This window comes from Erythrolamprus reginae, chromosome 3, assembly GCF_031021105.1.
Source record: "Erythrolamprus reginae isolate rEryReg1 chromosome 3, rEryReg1.hap1, whole genome shotgun sequence".
In the NCBI taxonomy this organism is placed as follows: Eukaryota; Metazoa; Chordata; class Lepidosauria; order Squamata; family Dipsadidae; genus Erythrolamprus; species Erythrolamprus reginae.
In genome coordinates this window covers 146,975,359-146,995,092 of record NC_091952.1, presented here as the reverse complement: position 1 = coordinate 146,995,092, position 19,734 = coordinate 146,975,359, and the positions used below count along the sequence as shown (strand labels likewise).

At 37.5% G+C, this 19,734-nt stretch overlaps 1 protein-coding gene across 6 annotated transcripts in view; it reads right to left on the bottom strand.

The window, feature by feature from the left end:
- Positions 1–2,374: 2,374 nt before the first annotated feature.
- The window catches only part of KIAA0232 (KIAA0232 ortholog), a 76,956-nt gene continuing 59,596 nt past the window's right edge, over positions 2,375–19,734 (bottom strand). For 4 of the 6 annotated variants that reach the window (XM_070746967.1, XM_070746971.1, XM_070746970.1 and 1 more), the window contains 5 exons: positions 14,412–14,510; positions 14,113–14,187; positions 13,041–13,166; positions 8,358–8,455; positions 2,375–4,867 (listed from right to left, as the gene is read on the bottom strand). In XM_070746967.1, coding sequence (XP_070603068.1) covers positions 4,688–4,867; positions 8,358–8,455; positions 13,041–13,166; positions 14,113–14,187; positions 14,412–14,510 — 578 coding nt within the window. In that variant the 3' untranslated portion in view covers positions 2,375–4,687. Of the gene's footprint in view, positions 4,868–8,357; positions 8,456–13,040; positions 13,167–14,112; positions 14,188–14,411; positions 14,511–15,958; positions 16,364–19,734 lie in introns of all 6 variants that reach the window. The other 2 variants (XR_011558659.1, XM_070746969.1) reach the window with 2 other exon arrangements.

Here is a 19,734-nt window from a genome sequence, read left to right as displayed (position 1 = left end):
TAAATCAGGCAAAAAAAAAGTGGCTACAATTTTTGTTTATATAGACAATTTATGACAATTTAGGATGGACTTTTATGTTTGCATTAAAAGATATAGCTTTTTTATGGGGATACAGATTATAAAGGACAAAATGCCAAGTTAATAGTAAATGGCTACCACTACCATGTGTTACACAAAAGGGAAAAGTCAATATTGTCCCCTCCTTTTTTTACTGACATTAGAACTATTGGCAATGAAAATATGTCAAGACAATAAATCTTCTGAAATTATATACCAATGAAATTATTCTTAGTCATTCAACCAACACCAAATACTGTTAACAGCATATACCTGTATTATGTAACATAATTTGGTAACACTTACGAAATAGTCATTTGAATCAGAGAACAAGAGATTTAAATAGAATTAATTAAGTGGCCAGGGAATTAATGGGTCCTGACAAATGTTGGCATAAAATAGACATTGCAGTATGTTTGAAGGTTTTTTTGGCTCCTTCACTACATGGGTTGTCTCTGGATTTAAATTTAACATTTGGCAAATATACAGAAAAAAATGCCTAAGACCTTTCCCTTCTTGCTTCATTGTTACTAAACATTTATTCTTATTTGTTTATTTGTTTCAATTTATAAGCCGCCCATCTACTAACTGATTCAGGGCAGCATACAGCAATAAAACAAAATACAAAGTTAAAACCCCAATATTAAAAAAAACCCCATTCATCCATCTCTCATTCATTGCTACTGGCCAGAACAGAGTGTTGTTGCTCAACAGCCCCAGGCCTACCGGCAAAGCCATGTTTTTAAAGCCTTTTGGAAGGCCAGGAGGGTGGGGGCAGTGCAAATTGCTGGGGGAGTTGGTCACCACAGAGAAGGCCCTTCCCTATTGCCCCGCCAGTCAGCATTGCTTGGTTGACAGGACCCAGAGGAGGCCAACCCTGTGGGATCTAATTGGTTGCTGGGATATATGAGGCAAAAGACGGTCTTGTAAGTAATCTGGTCTTAAGCCATGTAGGGCTTTATAGGTGATAACTGTTGTGAGTGCTCCTTGTCCACCTCAGGTCATGTCAGATTCTGAGGAGGATGAGCCAGGCCCCTGTGGATACCCTGGGCCAGGGGGGTTGCCAGATGAAGCAGAGAGCGAGAGTGAGGGAGAAAGTGACTTGAGTGAGCCTGAGGAACCACTAGAGGGGGCTGATATGACAATAGGGGAGTGGTCCCAGTCAGAGGATGAGGAAGACATGAGAGTAGAATATTAGTGGATTGACCCTCGCTATAGAAGATTGCTCAGAAGGCAAGAGGAGTTACATAGTAAAGATATTAGCTTATAGCCTTAGCCTCTGCCTTAGCCTCTTTGAGGTGTGATGTCACTTCCAGGCAGCATAAAGGCAAAGGATTGTTGCAAATCGGGTGTGGAGTATCAACACTGTTCAATGGAAGAGACGTGAGGCTGGGAGGTGTGATTGAACAAGGCTTAAAAATCAGAGTTTCTGCTTCAATAGAAGGCATTCTTTGTTGGATGCTGTGCTGGGAAGCTTTCGGTGAACAAATGCATGCATGTGTGGGGGTGGGAGATGTCAGGGGTGCATACATGTTCACGGGGGGATCACATGCATGTCCAGAGGTGGAGAGAGGTTGCATATGCGGAGGCGAGGCACACATGGGGGTTGCATGCATGCATGGGACGGAGTGCATAATAATAATAATAATAATAATTTATTAGATTTGTATGCCGCTTTTCATTATGGATGTCCATGTGTGTGCGCTGTCATGCAAACGCTTTTGGCACACGACAACAAAAAAGTTAGCCATCACTGAACTGTAGCAAAAGTTTGATTTTACCAACCAGTTTGGGGTAAAGATTGTTTGTTAAAAATGAATTTAACTGATGTGATTTATAATACTTGCATCAATTTACATAACTTGCAGAGTTAACTGTACAACTGATGTTATTTTGTTATACAAATGAGTTAAATGGACATATATTACACAGTTATCCAAATAAAAAGTTTTGGATGAGAGAAATATATATACAGTACTAAGAAAAGAAGAAAATGTTTTAAAAAGTGAAAAAAATGTGACAAAAAAGAAAAAACTATCATTTTTCAAAGCATTTTGTGTCATTTCTGTTTTGACAATGTATGCATTTCTATTATTATTTTTGTGTTTACTGTTTTTTTATTATGATTTTAAAAACAATTAAAATAAATTTAAAAATTAGGGAGGTGTTGAGAAACCAAAAATAAACATTTTATCTTTTTAACCTAAAGGCAACTAAAAGTGGTCCATAAAATTGTCGTTTGCTGTACTATAAAAAGTTGTCTATTCTATTTAAGAAGGAATTTTATATATTGAACAAAGACAACACAATTTAATTATTCTTTTATTTTATTTTTATTTGGTGTTAAGTAACTCCACAGAAAAACAAATTCAGTTACTCTGATGTATGTGAAATCAGAACAATACACCACTTGAAGCAAAAAGGTAGAAACAAGTTCAGCCCAGGAATGAAAAACTGATACCTCAGTGCTATGGTTATGCAATGTGCTTCATACCACAGGGCATTTCAGCATTTCCACTTTTAAATTATCCTTGCAGAAAACGAAACACGAACTCACACATCCACTTTCTCACTGGAAAGCTTCAGAATTTTACCCATTCAGTTATGAAACAAATAAATATTATTTGTTATTGCCCACACATGTGACATACATGTTGTTCAAAGGTGTTAGAATATTGAATCATAACAAAATGAACCATCCTTTCACCAAGGTGAAAGTCCAAATAAGCTTAATTTTTGAAGTGTGGGTTCTTTCTTCCCCAAATATTCCCATTTGGCTTTTCATAATTCTAACAATACTTTGCATTAATCACTAGGATTTATCAGTTTTGTTCTTTTTGCTTTCATACTGACAATAATATCCTTAGTGCATGTGCCTATATAACATTTCAAAGGAAGCTCCAGAAGAAAGTAAATATTTAAACACATATCCAAAATTTCAAATAAAGAAAAAAAACACTGTAAAGATTTGTAGTATGGATGCTAAAATAAAGTAGCTTAAAAAGCCATTATTAATGTTATTAATGACATTTCCCTGGAAGGTACAAACCAAGCCAATGGAGTTGAAGTTTCAACTGAAAGGATGATATACAACCCGTACAAGGAGTTGAAACTCTAGATCTTAAGTCTTGTACTATCAATTAAGACAAGGCAAAAACTTCATTCAATTCAATTAAGCTCACTAGCACAGAATAAAAATTTAAAGCCAGTTCAGCTTACCATTTCAAAGAACTAATTGTTAAAGAGTTACTTGCCTATTAAAATTAATGGCTTATCATTTTCAAGTCAACAGTAAACTTTCTGTTCTTTCTGGTGTCTTAAACATGCTATTATATAGTTTTAAAAATTTAAAACTATGAAATGGTATAAACCAATATTGCTCCTCCTGACTCTTATGATTTGCATAATACATTAGTAGCACAGGGAGTTGATAGTCTTGCACAGTTACATTTTGACAGATGCATTGACTATGTTAAAATAAACATTAAAGAGCAGGTCACATAAAGCAACAGTCACTACTGCAATCACACATGTAAATCATGTTCCCACTCCCTCCCACAACACACAACTTACTCCTAACATTCTCTCAGGACACAAGGTTAGCTACAAATGTTACTAAATTACAGTTATAGTAGTAGCTAACTGCAGGAGCCATTGGATTTATTCTGAGTGATATACTAATCCTCTGCATAAAAATATTAAACATTGACTCTTAAGATTTCTTTTGTTGTTCAGGCCAACTATATGAAGCTCATTACAAAGTTCACTGTTCCATAATTTCCTGACAATGCAATCGTAAGTACACTTACAAGTATGAAGTAAGTGTGCTTGGTTCAGGCTGTAGTGTCACTTGTTGAATCATCTACTTTTCAACACTTAGTCCTGAAAAAAGAAGAAATACTAAGCCCTGAAAACAAGAGGGGAAAAGAGGGAATGATCATTTTTCTTCCTCCTCCTCCTGGCAAAAATGAGCAGCTTTTTTAGTTAGCAAGAAGGTACAAACAATTGTTCCATCTCTGTTTCTATGCATTAGGAGAAGAGATCCTAGAATTGAAAGTACAGTTTCTGAAAGTCTCTAAAGCACAGCCCTAGTATTTCTACTCCCAAGTTATAAGATCTTAAAAGACAGGACAAGCCACACATGCTTTCCTCTCACATTCAGAAAGGCACTGATAGATTACAGCGTTAAGTATTTATCTCCCAAATCTTAAAAGCCTAAATGTGCTAAAAGATAAAATCTCTGAATAGTTGTAGACACTGCAATGCTAGTGGGATAGTAATACTGTACTGATATAGCTGCAGTTGAAAATAAAAATAACTGCAGCTAGGATGCAAAAGAGCAGTGATACTACTAAGACAATCACATGCACATCCATTCTTGATTTGACAACACAATCTACTCTAGGTCCAAATAGCCAAGGAGCTAATATTTTGGAGAAAAGGGAGGGAGGGAAAGCTTCTAGTGAGAACATATCCCACTATTAAAAATAAAATACCAAGAAGAGAAAGATAAATACACTTCTGAATCCATTATATGAAGGAAGAACTCAATTTGTTTCTGAGTTACGAGCCTTCTGGAAGAGTTTGCCACCTCATGTTATTCTTCAAGCCATCCTTTTATCCTATAACTTTATAAGTGAGTTCGAGAGAAAAGCTCCTCTTCACAAGGATCTGTCCAACCATTTCCACCTTCTGATGCTGCACCTTCAGAACTGGAACTATCACTGGAATACAACTTCTTTCTAAAGCCATTTGATTTTATTTCAGAATCTCTAGGATCTGCACACCTTGCTTCATGCATGGAAGAAACCTATTGGATAACATTTAAAAACATTATACTTTATAATTTTGTAAAAAGAGAATAAAAAATCTTTAAAATCAAAATCATTCACATTTTCATATTGTAATTTTTTAAAAAATAGGATTCAAATTTATACTAAGTAGATTTTGACACTCAAGAAAAGGGAGTAAGATGGCATTTCTAATTGCTCTTTTCCCTGCAGCCCTTAGCACCAGTTTGAATTTCTAAGGAAACCTCTGGGACCATGTGCTGAATGATTCTGCCAGAAAGATAGAGAAGTATCTCTTTTATCTATTAGAACTCAGCTCATCTACTCTGGGAAAAGGCCTTATTCAGAGACCAAGGATGATTTAGTACTATCAATTATGAAAGATTTTTGTCCTCTAAAGGGCTATGATTTGAAAATAACTATCAATAACACCTTTCCCTTTAGTCTAGGCTTCTTTTTGTTTGGTTTTGAATGAATTCTGAATTCATGAGTTAACTGTATGCCTTTAAAAAGATAATCCTTGTTTTTTAGCATCTGCCTTATTTAGCAACCATTTATGTTATGAAAGATTTTAAAAAGTACAGTGATACCTCGTCTTACACACTTAATTCATTCCCTGACGAAGTTCGTAAGTCAAAAAGTTCGTAAGATGAAACAAAGTTTCCCATAGGAATCAATGTAAAAGTGTATAATGCGTGCAACCCCCAAACTTGTCCCTTTTGCCTTATGACCGCCGGCATTCTGATCCTTGTTCGGGGGCAGGTGGAGGAGAGGGGAAAACACAGCAGAGGCTGCTCAGACGGAGCATCGTGGGTGATTAGCATGTGCCAGAAGATGCCTGGCAGCTTGTCAGCCGGCAGGGCTTCCACCCTCCTTGAAAGTGTTTTCGGCAGCGGCAGCAAAGGGGAATCCGGCACTTTCGCCTCAGAGAAGGCTCCCTGGCTCTCACTCGATGCCTGGCACAGGCTTCCTCTGGAGGAGTCCCTTCAAGGTGCCCAGAGCAGCTGGCTTTAATTCCTCCCACCTTCCATCTCCGCGGACCCTTCCCAACGCCTCCCTCCCAACCGCTGAGGAAGAAGAGAGTGGAAAAGTTGTGAGGAAGGGCAAAAGGGCCCGCGTGAGGAGTCCACTCCGCAAGGGAGGAATCCAGAGCGCTCTCCACTTGGGCAGTGTGGCTGGCTCTTTTTTTGGGTGGTGGTGGGGGGTCCCTGAATGCCGGTAGGGAACAGGGGGAGGCTCCCTTCACTCACGGGGATCGAGCTGCTAAGCTCCGGTCCTCAGCGAAGTGCAGGCGATGGAGAAATGATTTAGGGGGAGGTCAGTCTATCAACTAAATAAAAACAAAACTAGAGCGCTGCGGGCTCTGAGGATGGCGGGGGGCGCACGTTTCTTCTATCTGGTTTGGGGCGGTGTGATTGTTTAGTTTCCGCAGCGCTGAAAACTCTGCAAGGAGGTTTAGTTACCAGCTCTCCCAGCATCCTCATTTTCTCTCTCCCCCCCCCCCCCCATTTCTTTATGTCTCCCTCTCTTTCAAGGAATGGCAAGGGATGGCCGGCTCTCCAACCCTCCTCTCGGCCCTACTCTGTACATTTTCCCCGCAGTCGATCCAAGGGCTGGCATGCAAAAAACAGTGACCCTTCCATGGGACCATTCTCTTGCAATGAAAACAGCCTTCCCCGCAGTTGATGCAAGCGCTGGCTGGGAAGAAACAGCGACCCCCACCTGCTTCTTAACTGACTCAACGAGGAAAAAGTGGGCTGGAAGGGCCGGCATGAAAGCTGTTTTCATTGCGAGAGGACAGTCCTGTGTAGTGTCGGTAGTCAAAAAAGGGATCCAATCAATCCAGCTGGTGAAACTGAGCAGATTGCAGAGTTTATATTTTAGTCAGGTGCACCTCAATTACCTGCAGAACCCACGTCTTTCTAAGCGACTCAAAAACTAAACATATTCTCCACTAAGACATTTTGGCAGATTGTTTTTCAACTAAATTAAAAGCCGATCCGTGGCGGCTGATCTCTTCCTAAAGTGGACACTTTAATTTCTCCTCAAAGTTTCTCCTTCCCCATTGCTGATGGGGGCCAACACTGCTCTCGACCCATTGAAAAGAAGGAGGGGAGACTTTCGGGAGGTAAGCGGCAAGGCGTTACCACAGCCACACATGCAGAGGCACCGCGTGGAAACTTGCCCAAGTGGAAGCCTTCCGCCTCAGCGAACGGGATTCTGGCTTTCACTGCGGGCAGAGTAAGTGGCAGGATAGAGACCGACCCAGACTGTGGTGGTGGGCTAGGAGATGGGGGGGGGGGCCGCACGACCTGCTCAATGTGTACGGATAGGTCCCCCTTTTTTCCTGAGGCCCGTTTGCTCCCTCCCTCCCCCTGCAGCGGCCAGAGTACAGTAATAAGAATTTCACGGGGACCTTTTTATAACACTTCATCCGGATTTCTGGTGGGGGTTTTTTGGGGAGGTGAGGCGGAGTCAAACCAGAGATGATAAAAATAAGAGACCATGCTGGAGCGGAGATGAGCCCTGATTCACTTCGGATCGACCATGGCTTTGCCTTTCAGGTAACTGTCTCCCCTCCACCCCTCTCACTCAGACACCTGGCAACCAGAATTGGGGCTAACAACAGAGAACAGGGGGTGCCTTTGCTGGCTCCCGAGAGCTCCACCTCTTATACCTGAGAAGGGAGTCCGGTCAGGGACGCTTGGTGGGGGACGCTTGAGACCATCGGTGCTGCAAGGCTGAAGGCTGTTTTCATTGCGAGAGGATGGCCCCGTGGAAGGGTTGCTGTTTTTTCCATGCCAGCCCTTGGATCTACTCCAGGGGAAATGTACAGAGTAGAGCCGAGAGGAGGGTAGGAGAGCTGGCCACCCCTCACCATTCCTTGTGAGAGAGGGAGCCATAAAGAAATGGGGGGGGGGGAGAGAAAATGAGGCTGGGAGAGCCGGTAACTAAACCTCCTTGCGGAGTTTTCAGCGCTGCGGAAACTAAACAATTGCACCGCCCCAAACCAGATGGAAGAAACCCGCCCCCCCCCCCCCCACCATCCTCAGAGTCCACAGCACTCCAGTTTTGCTTTTCTTTAGTTGACAGACTGACCTCCCCCTAAATTGCGTCTCCATCGCCTGCGCTTCGCTGAGGACCGGAGCTCGGCAGCTCGATCCCCATGAGCGAAGGGGAAGGAAAGGAGCCTCCCCCAGTTCCCTACCGGCATTTAGGGACCCCCCACCTTTGCAGGTCTGTAAAGCAAAGGAAAACTGAAATAAGATTGTAAGCATAGTCACAATTCCACTTAGTGACCTTTCGGTTGATTGTATTTCTAATCCCAACTGTGGTTGCCAAACAAGAATTATTTATGTATCTCCATCAGAAGATTTAATATTAAATACTTCTCCAATTCACTTTTAATTTTACTACAAACTTAACAATCATAACATGTCTTCTGCTCTTCAGCAGATATTTACATATTTTAGATGAATTTACCATACCTGGTATGTTTTTTCAACTTACCATATTAAAATCTTCAAGATGGTCTTCACTGCGTAGTAATTCTTTCATATCAGTGAATTCTTCATCACTATTCTCCCTCTTGATATTTGTAGAGCATTCTTTGAAAGTTTGGTTTCAAAGTATCAAGGCAATGATGGGAGAGAAAAAAAAGGACTTAGATCTAAAAAAAAACCCCTTCTAGTTATAATATTTGTTAACCAAAAGTAAGCTGGTGAAAAAAAAAACAATTTCCGAAGTCAGGTTAATTTATTATAGACAAAATTTTATTTTAAAAAAAAAGTAGACCAAGAGATATCGGTACTTTGGTAAGTCAGCCCCAAGATTCTCCTATGACACTGCTTTTAATTTCTTCCTGTTTACTTACTCATCTACAGAATGCACAATCAACATTGCTATGACTGAACACATTTACATCTGGGTACAGCTCTATTACCCCAACAAGAGATTCACACATCCCTCTGTGCATAATGAGTTTTAGTACTTTGCACCCAAAGCTCCACAGTCCAAATCCATTGGTAACTAAAATACTGCAGCAGCTTTCAAGTCACTGTTTGTAAGATAAATAGTCACTGAACAAGCAAAGAAAGACTATCACTCCAATCTTAAGTGCCAAACATTTATTGGTTGGCAAGCAAAAAGAATCAATAAGCAACAAGTATCGGTATTTTTAGTGTTCTGAAACTAAGGTAATCTTCCCTGGGGCAACACCCTCAAATATTTTATTATAAATTCACAAACCTAACAGACGGCCCTATGTTGAGGAAATTATGCTACATTGTTTAAGCAACAGGTGTAATATTTTTGATCCAATTCTGAAAAAGTATTTTGGAACACAAAAAAACATGAATGCCATATGTATGACTCAATAAAGCAAGTGTGTTTACTTCAAACAATGCAGCTAAGGTCATTCAAATTCATATGGTTCAAAGAAACATTTTGAACTGAATTTAAAATATATAGTCCAGTAAGCTATGTGTACATTATATTGGTATCTTTATGACCTTCTTCTTGAAAGAGATTTGGTTAACACACCCTGAAGATGTTACACCAAGAAGGAAACTGGAAGCACTGCAGCGAGACAGGCTGGAAAAAACGAAGCACTGATGAACTTTGTGGAAAGGCCAGCCTGATTAACTCTCAGGAGGGGGGGGGGGGGGTTGTCTTTGGACTGGAACTATCCTGAAGGGATGATGAAGAAGGAGAGGTGTCTCAGATGACCCAGAGGAGCAGGCAAATTCCTCAAGTGTTCAGAGACAGCTCTTTGGATCTGCGGCACAGTCGACAGCCATTTTTCAATGACCGCTACAAAGCTAGGGCAACCGGACCAAGTTTAGGTGCAGGAGCGGTAAAAGGATAAAGTGCTGTAACTGGATGAGAAACAGACCAACTCACAAGTAAAGGCACGAAAGAGCAGCTAATTGGCACCTGGGAACTATATAAATAAAAGGGGGGGAAATGGAGACTAAAACATTAAAGAAGATCTCTTATATTTTGGGCACAAATTTTAATTTAAGAAATCAAAATAATAGAATAAATTGGTGAGAAAATTCTTTGTTTTGTGGATTTAAATCTATTACTGTATTGGATATTTTTGACAATCAGCTGGGAGCATACTGTGGATTGCAGAGTGCTATCTACTGGAGAGAAGAAAATATTGCAACAAGTGTAATAGTTGGTGAATTACAAAAGAGAAAGGGAATCTGGCTGGCCTTGGTTGAAAGAAGAAAAGAGGCAAAGGCTAGGAATTTTAAGGGGGTGTTCTGTTTCGCCTAGGCTTTCTTCTTTTATGACAGCAGACGACAAATAAATTTGGAATGAGATTTTGGACTATTACTTAAATCGGATTTAATAAAAATTGAATAAAATCAAACGAGACTATATGGATCTTAAATCTGAATTTAGAGTGATATAGCATAAAAAACTTAAATTGGCAAAATGGAGATTTAGATGAAGAAGGAGGCTTAAGGTTTACTCAGCCTTCCATCTTTTCCAAGGTCGGTAACATGAGGACCCAGATTGTTGGGGGCAAGTTGCTTACTCTCTGTAAACCACTTAGAGAGGGTTGCAAAGCACTGTGAAGTGGTATATTAGTCTAAATGCTATTGCTATTGCAAGAGATGGAACTTTTGAGGGACCAAATGAAAATGGATGAAAAAAGAAAGGCAGATGGAAAGAGAGAAAGAAAATAAGGGCCATGTTAATAAACTTAACAAAATTGTATTAATATTGTTAATGATGGATAGTTGAATAAATGAAAGGGTTATGGCTGTGATGGTGAACCTATGACATGTGTGCCACAAGTGGCACACGGAGCCCTCTGTGCAGGCTGCTGATCAGCTCAGCTCCACTACACGACAGCCAGCTGATTTTCAGATCAGACAAACTCATCCTTTCTCCTCACTTTCTGCAGCCCATGCTTTCACAGATCTCTGGAGATTCCACCCCAGCACTGTTAGGGCATGCAAGGCTTTTCCTTCCCTCCCAGCTCCATTTGGGGAAAGAGGCTTGAAAAACCTTGCAAGCCCATAAGAGCTGGGAACATCATTAGCACCTGGTTAGGGTTTGGAAAAAAACTTACTTGAAGCAAGTTAGAGTAATGAAAAAACTCTGCAAAGACTTAGAGCTTGGAAAACATTAAAACATTGGACAGTAACAATGAAAGAATGTGCAAGGTAAGAGCTGGGAAGATCATTAGCAGCTAGTTAGGGCTGGGGGGGGGAAGCTTAAAAAAAAAAAGCTGCATTCAGAATATAAGACGCACCTGAATTATGTTTGCATGCATGTGCACCATTCATGGCAAAACAGATTTGGTAGAAAAGGTGGAGTGAGGAACTTGATATATTTTTAATTGTGGATTGTTAATTAAACTAAGAGGTTTTTGATATAAGCTTTGAGGGTGATGATGGATACTGATTAGAGTAATAGAACATTAAATGGAACGTGAAAAGGAAATTTGCATGACTTTGAAAGAGATAAATTAATTAAAATATGGAGAGAAGTGGTAATTAACCACTCCAAACTTGACTGTAAAAAATATGACTTTAGTAATCGGGTTGTCAAAGCGTGGAACTCATTACTGGACTCTGTAGTATCATCCCCTAACCCCCAACACTTTACCCTTAGACTATCCACAGTTGACCTCTCCAGATTCCTAAGAGGTATTTCTTTTCTACTATATCCTCTATAACCTTCATTGTGTATTATTGTGTATTGGACAAAATAAATAAATAAATAAATAAAAATAATAATATAGAGGAATAGAAATATGAGAAATGTATGCAGTAAATAAGGTAATTAAACTGATGTTAATATAAGGGATTAGGAATTTGGGTGATTATTAAATTATGTATGTAATAAGAAAATAAGTTAAGATAAAGAAATATGTATGGATAATACTTTGAGTTTGGAATTGATGCAGAGATGATAGCAGAATTGATTATGTATTGAAAAACTATGTATGATTACCAAATGTGACCTGGACAATACTTCATGCAAAATATATGTATTGTATGTTTGAAAAAATAAAAAAAGCTTTATATATATATATAAAAGCTGTTCCACAGCAAATATCAATGCAGTGGTTAATAGGAAACACAGCTTTAATTTCATATCTGAATAAGGAATAAGCATGGAAATTACAATGCAATGTCCATTATTTGAATGTAGTCAATAAATACTTTGGATGTATTTAATTTGGTAACCACAGCATTAGACAAAAAAACCCCATTCATTATGAAATAGGATGTATATAATGTAGGATTAGCACAACAGATACCCTTTTTGCCTCTATGAAGAAACTCAGAAATCCCTGCACCACAATCCAAAAGAGAAGACCTTCCTTAATAGCTGTGTCCTAAATCAGGGGTCCCAAAGTTGTCTGCTCATTATCCCCGCATGAAATTTCATACTGTTCATCAAACTATCCAAACATTCAGTGTATGAAAAAATTTAATAAATACTACTTTTATAAATATTACAAATAATAACAACATCAAATCCTTGGATAGTCCTATCAACCCTTTGGATTGATACTAACCATTCCAGGAAACCCGAAAAGAAAAGCACTCAGGATATATAACAGGACATAGAGCTATCTTGAGATGACAAGCTGATAAGAGCCTACTTCCCCTCTCCTGCCCTGTCATTCAACTTAATACAGCCACTTAAACTAACAAATCATTTACCATTTCAAATAATTGTCTAACTCATTCTTGCCTAGGTCACAAATGGTCATGTTTATCTTCTGCATTCTTACTCATAGCAGCTTATGGTTTTTTCATGTTACTTCTTTAATTCTACTCTATTTATTGCCTTAGTAGTAACTAAAGAAAGGAGAACATGAGATTGTTGGGATAATCTCTTACAACAAAGCTCTGAGAAACTTTTAATTCACTTGGCTCTGGTCATCTATGAGCAGTTGTTAACAGTTGTAAACCATGTAAAAAAGTCACGTCATTTATTGAGCGTTTCAATTGTGGAACAATTTCTGACATCACTACAGGGTAAAAATGGCTCCTACTTGTTCAAAAGGATGATTATCCCTCTGCACAGAAAAGGAGCAAATTTATAGTTTTCCCCAACACTACATTCATAAGCCAGGAACAGGTGCCCCTACTGCCCCATGTACTATATCTTATAATTTTTAAAGAGACAAAAACCCTATTGGAACAAAATGGTGACTACCCAATATAGAAATAGTGGCATTCTCACTGGCAGCTGCTGAAGCTGTAGATCTTCCTTGTTGTCTACATGACAAGCTGTGAGTAGAATATCCTTGCTTCTGTGTATGCTGAATGTCTGCCTGGATACCTGTGGAAGAAACAAAAAGGTAAGCCAGCACATTATTTTATCCGCTGGTTAGGGCTTTTAAAAAAACTTTATTTGGAGAGAGTAACAATGAAAGAGCTTGCAAGCCAGTAAGAGCTGAGAACATCATTAGCACCTGGAAAGAAACATTCGGAACAAGTAGAGCAATGGAAAAAACCCTGCAAAGACTTAGGGCTTGGAAAACATTCTTCTCAGAGAGAAATAATGAAAGAGCCTGAAAGGTAAGAGCTGGGATGATACTTAGCAGCTAATTAGGGCTGGGGGGGGGGACTACATTTAGAGTATAAGACACACCCAAATTATCAGTCTCTTTTAGGGAGGAAAAAGGTGTGTCTTATACTTTGAAAAATAGGATATATAAAACATGCATGCATACATACATACGTACATATTCATGTATATATTCATGGTCCGGCTGATGGCGCCATATTTTTTCTGAATTGTGGGGCTTTTTTTGCTTCCTGTAGATGCAGAGAAGCAAAATCCTGCGAGGGGACGCTTATTCGTGCAAGATTTCAGTGATTTCTTTGCTTCTTTGTATGCACGGAAGCAAAACATCACCAAAAGTGCGTGCGCAAGAGTGTCCCCTCGTGATATTTTGGCTGCATGCGCATGCGCAAAATAACGCAAGGGCACATGCGCGGGGGCATCTGAATCAGTAAGATAAGTGTGGAGCGCACCACTACACAAGTAAGTAGAGCCCGCTGCTCATGTAGATACTGTATATGTAGATGTGTGTGTGTGTGTGTATCTTTGTTCTCTGTAACATCTCAATGAACAGTAAGATGTAAGGAAAAGAGCCCTCACTTAAGAGGCTGCCATTCCACATTTTTCTGCCATTATTTCCATTATCCCAGCCAATATGCATTTTTGTGGTTTGGGAGAATGCCAGGAATGAGAGGTATTGTTACTTGGATGGAATACATACTTGTCAAATGTAGGGAATCGCTCGGGAACTCTTTGTCCAACAGCTGTTCTGTTCCAACGTCAACCATTTCTGATTCTGAAAGAAAATATATATAACGAAGTTTGGCAACTACAGTGTCACTGTTATGTTCTAATAACAGGTTGTTATTTAGTTACTACAGAGTTTCTGAAGTTTTCAGAACTTATGGGGCAAAATGATCTAAGTATGAACAGCAGTACACTGCTCATTTTGACAGGGTAAAAAATGTCCAGGAATTTCAGGTACACTCTTCCCTAGTCAATAGCTTCACATTTGATTACCTATATGAGGCGCTTTGTCTTTTAATCCCCAGTTACAGCAATGGGGTTCCTGGTGCACATGCATGCCGGGAGTCCAGAAGCAGAGTACCTGTAAGGGGTCTAAGAATACAAAAATTATTCATCTGCTATTCTTGTATTTACTGTTATCCTTGGCTATTTGTGATTTACACAAAGTCGTCCTCTGTTAAATTTGCCAAATGCTCATTAGCTTAATGATCACACAATATAGTTGTACAGAGCACTACTGTTTCCAAAGAAGAAAATGTAACTATTTATGCCAAATTGTAAGCTATTTTTTCATAGGTGTAAAACTACATTAGCATAAAGGGAAGGAGCAATGTTGAGAGAGAAAAATCTAATCAAGCCCTATTTCTGCCCTCTGCCTCTACCATTTCAATTCCAGATGGTGATACTGTGATGCAGTTGAAACATTATTCTGTAATCCTTTTCCATTGGTTAGAATGACAAATTCATTCCCTCCATTTATAGAAACTAAACTTTTAAATCTATCCTGAATTTTTTTAAAAATTCAAGTCCAGTGCTCTTTAGAATTGTGCAACGTAATCTTTATATCTTAAAAAAGGGCCTAAAATATCTATGAAATTCTTGATCAACTTTATTTTTCAAATTCAAAACTGATACAAAAAGGTAAAAAACTGAAAAAAGGTAAATGAATAAAATTCTTATAGGTTTCTCTATCACTAGTAATCTTTCATTAAGAAAAAGGAATGCAAGCATTCAATTACTCCATATAGCTAACCTTATTTCTACTAGCACGGAGATATATTACAGTAATTATTTTACAGAGAGGACAGAAAATGCTTACTGTTCTACAATATTAACGTACTTTCAACACCTGTCTAATTTCAAACATTAACTATTCCTCAAAATACTGATTATTCTGAGTGGATGTCAGAGAAAAACTCCAATAAGCATTCATGAATTGCTGGAACATGCCTACATTCTCACATTCCATCCAAACGTTCTGCCCCATGCTCTTTTTTCCTACTGAAGTGAGACTTTCTCATTATAACTCACAAAGAAGACATCAGCACAACCATATCTCAGAGATGTATCTCAGATTCTCTTAATAATTAAATCACAGGTAGGAAGAGTAACTTGGCTGAACTGAAACATACTACATCATAAAAGTCTTTCCAAGCACCTTTTGAAATTGCATTGTTCTTTGTTCCCACAGCCACATTCTCCATCAGGTTAAATGTTCACAATACACAAGACAGAAAATTTATAAATTTCTATTAATAAAACCTTAAGATCAAAACAAAATTGAAACAGGTGTAATTAGAGTAATTTTTGTTCTGTTAGAATGCATATAAAGGTTAGCAAACTCTGTTCTTACAATGAAAGCAGGTGCAAAGCAGAAAACTTGAAGCAACAGGCTATGAGAAGGGGAAGGCAGCCATCAGATGATGGGAAAAAGAAAAGGCAAAGTTCATAGTACAGACAAAAGGTATCTAGAAACTCCTTATGACACGCTAAACCATCATTTCACAATTAAGTATAGAGTAGTAGTTTTGTTGGTATACCTGTTTGAAAAGAAATAACATATTTGGGCTGTGCAAAGCATTTTAAATAGGTGATTCGGAAGGTGCGTTAGCAGAAAGCACCTCTTCCAGGCAAGGCTTGCTCAACTGCTTGGAAGGCTGTCTCCTCATCTGTGTGCATGCAGAGCCACTACACGCCACTGGTGATCCCAGGGTCTATGCATGCTTTCAAATTCTAATTGCAGACTGTTGAGTTTAGCTAAAAAAACCCTCTGTATCTTCATCAGATCAGTTTTCAGTTTACTATATAAGTCCAAGTAATATTTTAAAAATGGAAAATGTATATCTTCAGGAGAACTATATATATATCATCCCCATCTTTTTCATCTCTTTTTTATTTTCACTTCAAGCGGTTTGCCAAGATCCTACCAGGTCTGGATGGATTTCCTGTGGAATGGCATAAAACATTTATTGATATATTTACTCCTAAATTTTATAAACCATACAAAAATGGAGTTTTATCTTCAGTTAATGAAGCATATATTACAATTATATCAAAACCTGGAAAAGATCATACATTATACAATCCTACTTCACTGATTAATTAGATATTTTGTTTTGGCTAATAAATTTCAACCAGTAATTTTTTCAGTTGTTAAGTAAAATGAAATGGGCTTTATTAACTATATATGGATCGCATAATATTTGCTAAATGGTATTGATTTTGAATAAGAACAAAAAAGAGAAAGCTGCAATTCTATCACATTAGGAACAACACTTGGTGATTAACTATCAAAAAGACCCCAAAGTAGGGCTTGCCAATAGATCCAAAGTCCGTTTATAGCTTATATTAAAAAGCACTATTTGAATAAAATAAATAAATAACTTGGCACTGTATTTAAAAATAAGTGGGTCATACTGCAATGCCACCAATTGTGCTCAAAAGCATTATAAAGACAAGTCAAGAATTCCCAATACTCTCTTCATATTTGCCAAAGCCTGGATTATAGCTATTAATTATTGGCACAAACTTAACTATAACCCATCTTAGTGGACTGATTACACATTTCAATCCACTTGGAATAAATCCCTAATTAAGAAAAACTATCTATTCATAGTTATATATTTTATATTGGAACCAGGCTAAGAATTGATACAATTCTAGACACAGCGTAGTTAAGTTTATTCATTTATCAGTTTTTTGGTCACTTTCCTAATTTTTTTTCAAGGGAGAATAGCCTTTATATATGACCCAACCTAATTATAATTTTGCTTTGATGAGGATGTGCACCAACATCTCTTATACATATTACTGCAGAGTAGATCTGCTCAAATTCCTATAATGCACAAATTGTGCCTATAGAATATGGGAAAATTTAAATAAAATATATAGAGGTTTTCTCATCTATGGAAGCATTTAAGACTTATCCCTAGGATACAGAGTCTCAGCATGAAAGTAATTTAAAATTATTTGATATTTGCATTTTTGTTTCCTGAATCTTAACTTATACTAGTACTAAAATTTGGATATGTTCACTTTAACATAAGTTTTGTTTTCTATTTCTTTGAAATATTCAAATATGAAACTTTTCATTATTTTTACTATTTTGACTCTAAAATGTCATATATATCTTCTGTGATTATTATATCAAACTGATAATTGAGATATCCTCTTATAAATAAATAAATCGTGCTTTGAGCTTTTTTCTCATGCAAATATAATTTTCCCATCACCATCCACTGGCAGTGTTTAGAACATTTTATGACATTTCAGTGGACTAGAGACATTTTCAGCCTCAGAGTTTACCTAAGTTGTTAAAAGTGATCCTGCAAACCTAGGATTGATAAATCAGTAAAATATATAAATTTTAAAGATGGAATAGAATAAGGAATTGAGATACTCATTTTATCTGAACAAACCAAAGTTATTTTAACTTCAATATCAAAAAAATTAATATATTTTATATTGGAGAGCCTATGCAATGAAAAATGATGTTTTGGAATTAATAGATCCAATTTCATTTGCATATAAAATATGAGTACTGTATATGAATAAATCTTGCTATTGGAAATGCTCTGATATGAAATGTCTCTGTGATCATCTAATGTTAAATTTTAAGAAGCAGTAATTACATATATTAATTTGACATTCTGATGAAGTTTAATATTTTCCAACATCCATGTTTTGAACTATTACAATGATGGTTGGGCAATGGTGACTTAGTCCTTCAACACAGGAAAGGTACATTTTATGACCCCAAACACTCAATGGTTTTAATTCCTCATGTTACTTGTGACTGAGTTGCTCATCTAAACTATTGGGTAAACTGTGTGTGGATGGATGAGGCTACTTATAATTTTTTATTTTGCAGTGTCCCTTTTAATTTTGCTTTGCACAATTCCATCATATTGTATTACATAGAAAGGAGGTGACTAGTGGGATAGAGATTGAGCTCTGTTTTAACTCACTATCTTTATTAGAAATGTCTTTTATTTAAAAGACATTTGAATGATATATTTACAACCTGGGCTATTACTGGATGTGATAAGAAAGTACTAACAGGAGGCACTACAGAGATGGTAAATAAAAATAAAATTAAAAAACAAGGTAGGATAACTTCTGAATAATCATTAAACAAAGTGTAAAAAAAGGTGAAAATTAACTTTTGTTGACATTTAAAACATTCACAAATATCTGGAATAATTTAAATTTAGGACTAATGGACAATTACTGTGAGGTATTAGCTTTATTAAAAAAGCAAACTGAACATAGCAGCTACAGCAATTATAAATAAATTAGTCTCTGTTACAATCCAGACAAACTATGAGTGATTATTCATATCTAAATAGTGCCTTTTACTTATGCAAACTGAGCTTTCTATTTTTGAACACACAGATAAGATTTACAACACTGGTTCTCAACCTGGGGTTTGGGACCCCTTTGGGGGTCGAACGATCATTTCACAGGGGTGGCCTTAGACTATGGGAAAAAACAAATTTTCCATGATGTTAGGAACTAAAGCTTCTATTCTGGCGCCTTGTAACATATTTTTACAATTTGACCAATCGGGCATTTACAGTGGGGGTGTCTCTCTGACCTTCCTGCCACTCAGCTTAAAGCTCTGTTCTGAGAATTGGCGCCAGACTAATGGTTGGTGGTCACTGCAACATGAGGAACTGTATTAAGGGGTCGCGGCATTAGAAAGGTTGAGAACCACTGATTTACAACAAGCAGAACATACACATACATACAATATATATACACACTCAAGTACAGAAATTACCTAAAAGGTCAGAATTGGAATATATCTGCCGATACAAAAAGTAAAATCCTGAGTGACATTAAAACCAGAACGAAAAATTAATTTAAAAGGAGGAAAGCTAGAACAGAAGAAAGAGCAGAAGAGAATCAAGCTCAAAGGTAAGTCTCAGAGAACCTTATCCACCTAATAAAGTTTCTTTCAGAACCACCTTGGTAGCATCTTTTAATTAGTAATGAAATGCAATTTCCAAATTCTTGTGTTTTTAATAAAATTTGTTAGCAGAGAAGGTACTCTTCTGATTTATTTTTATTTTTTATTTTTTTGTTACTATAGAGTTACAAGCTCTTCTCCTAAAATCTGAAGAACAATTCAGGTATTAAATGAATTTTCCAATAACCAAGCACTCCTGCAAATGAGAAGGATCAATATTAATAGAATGAAATAAAGTTCAGGTAGAGAAATTCTAAATTGGGACAGCTGATGTAAACACAAATCTATCCTGTTGATATATGGTTTATATAGAATGGTTATCATTTTCATATGATGGTATCAGAA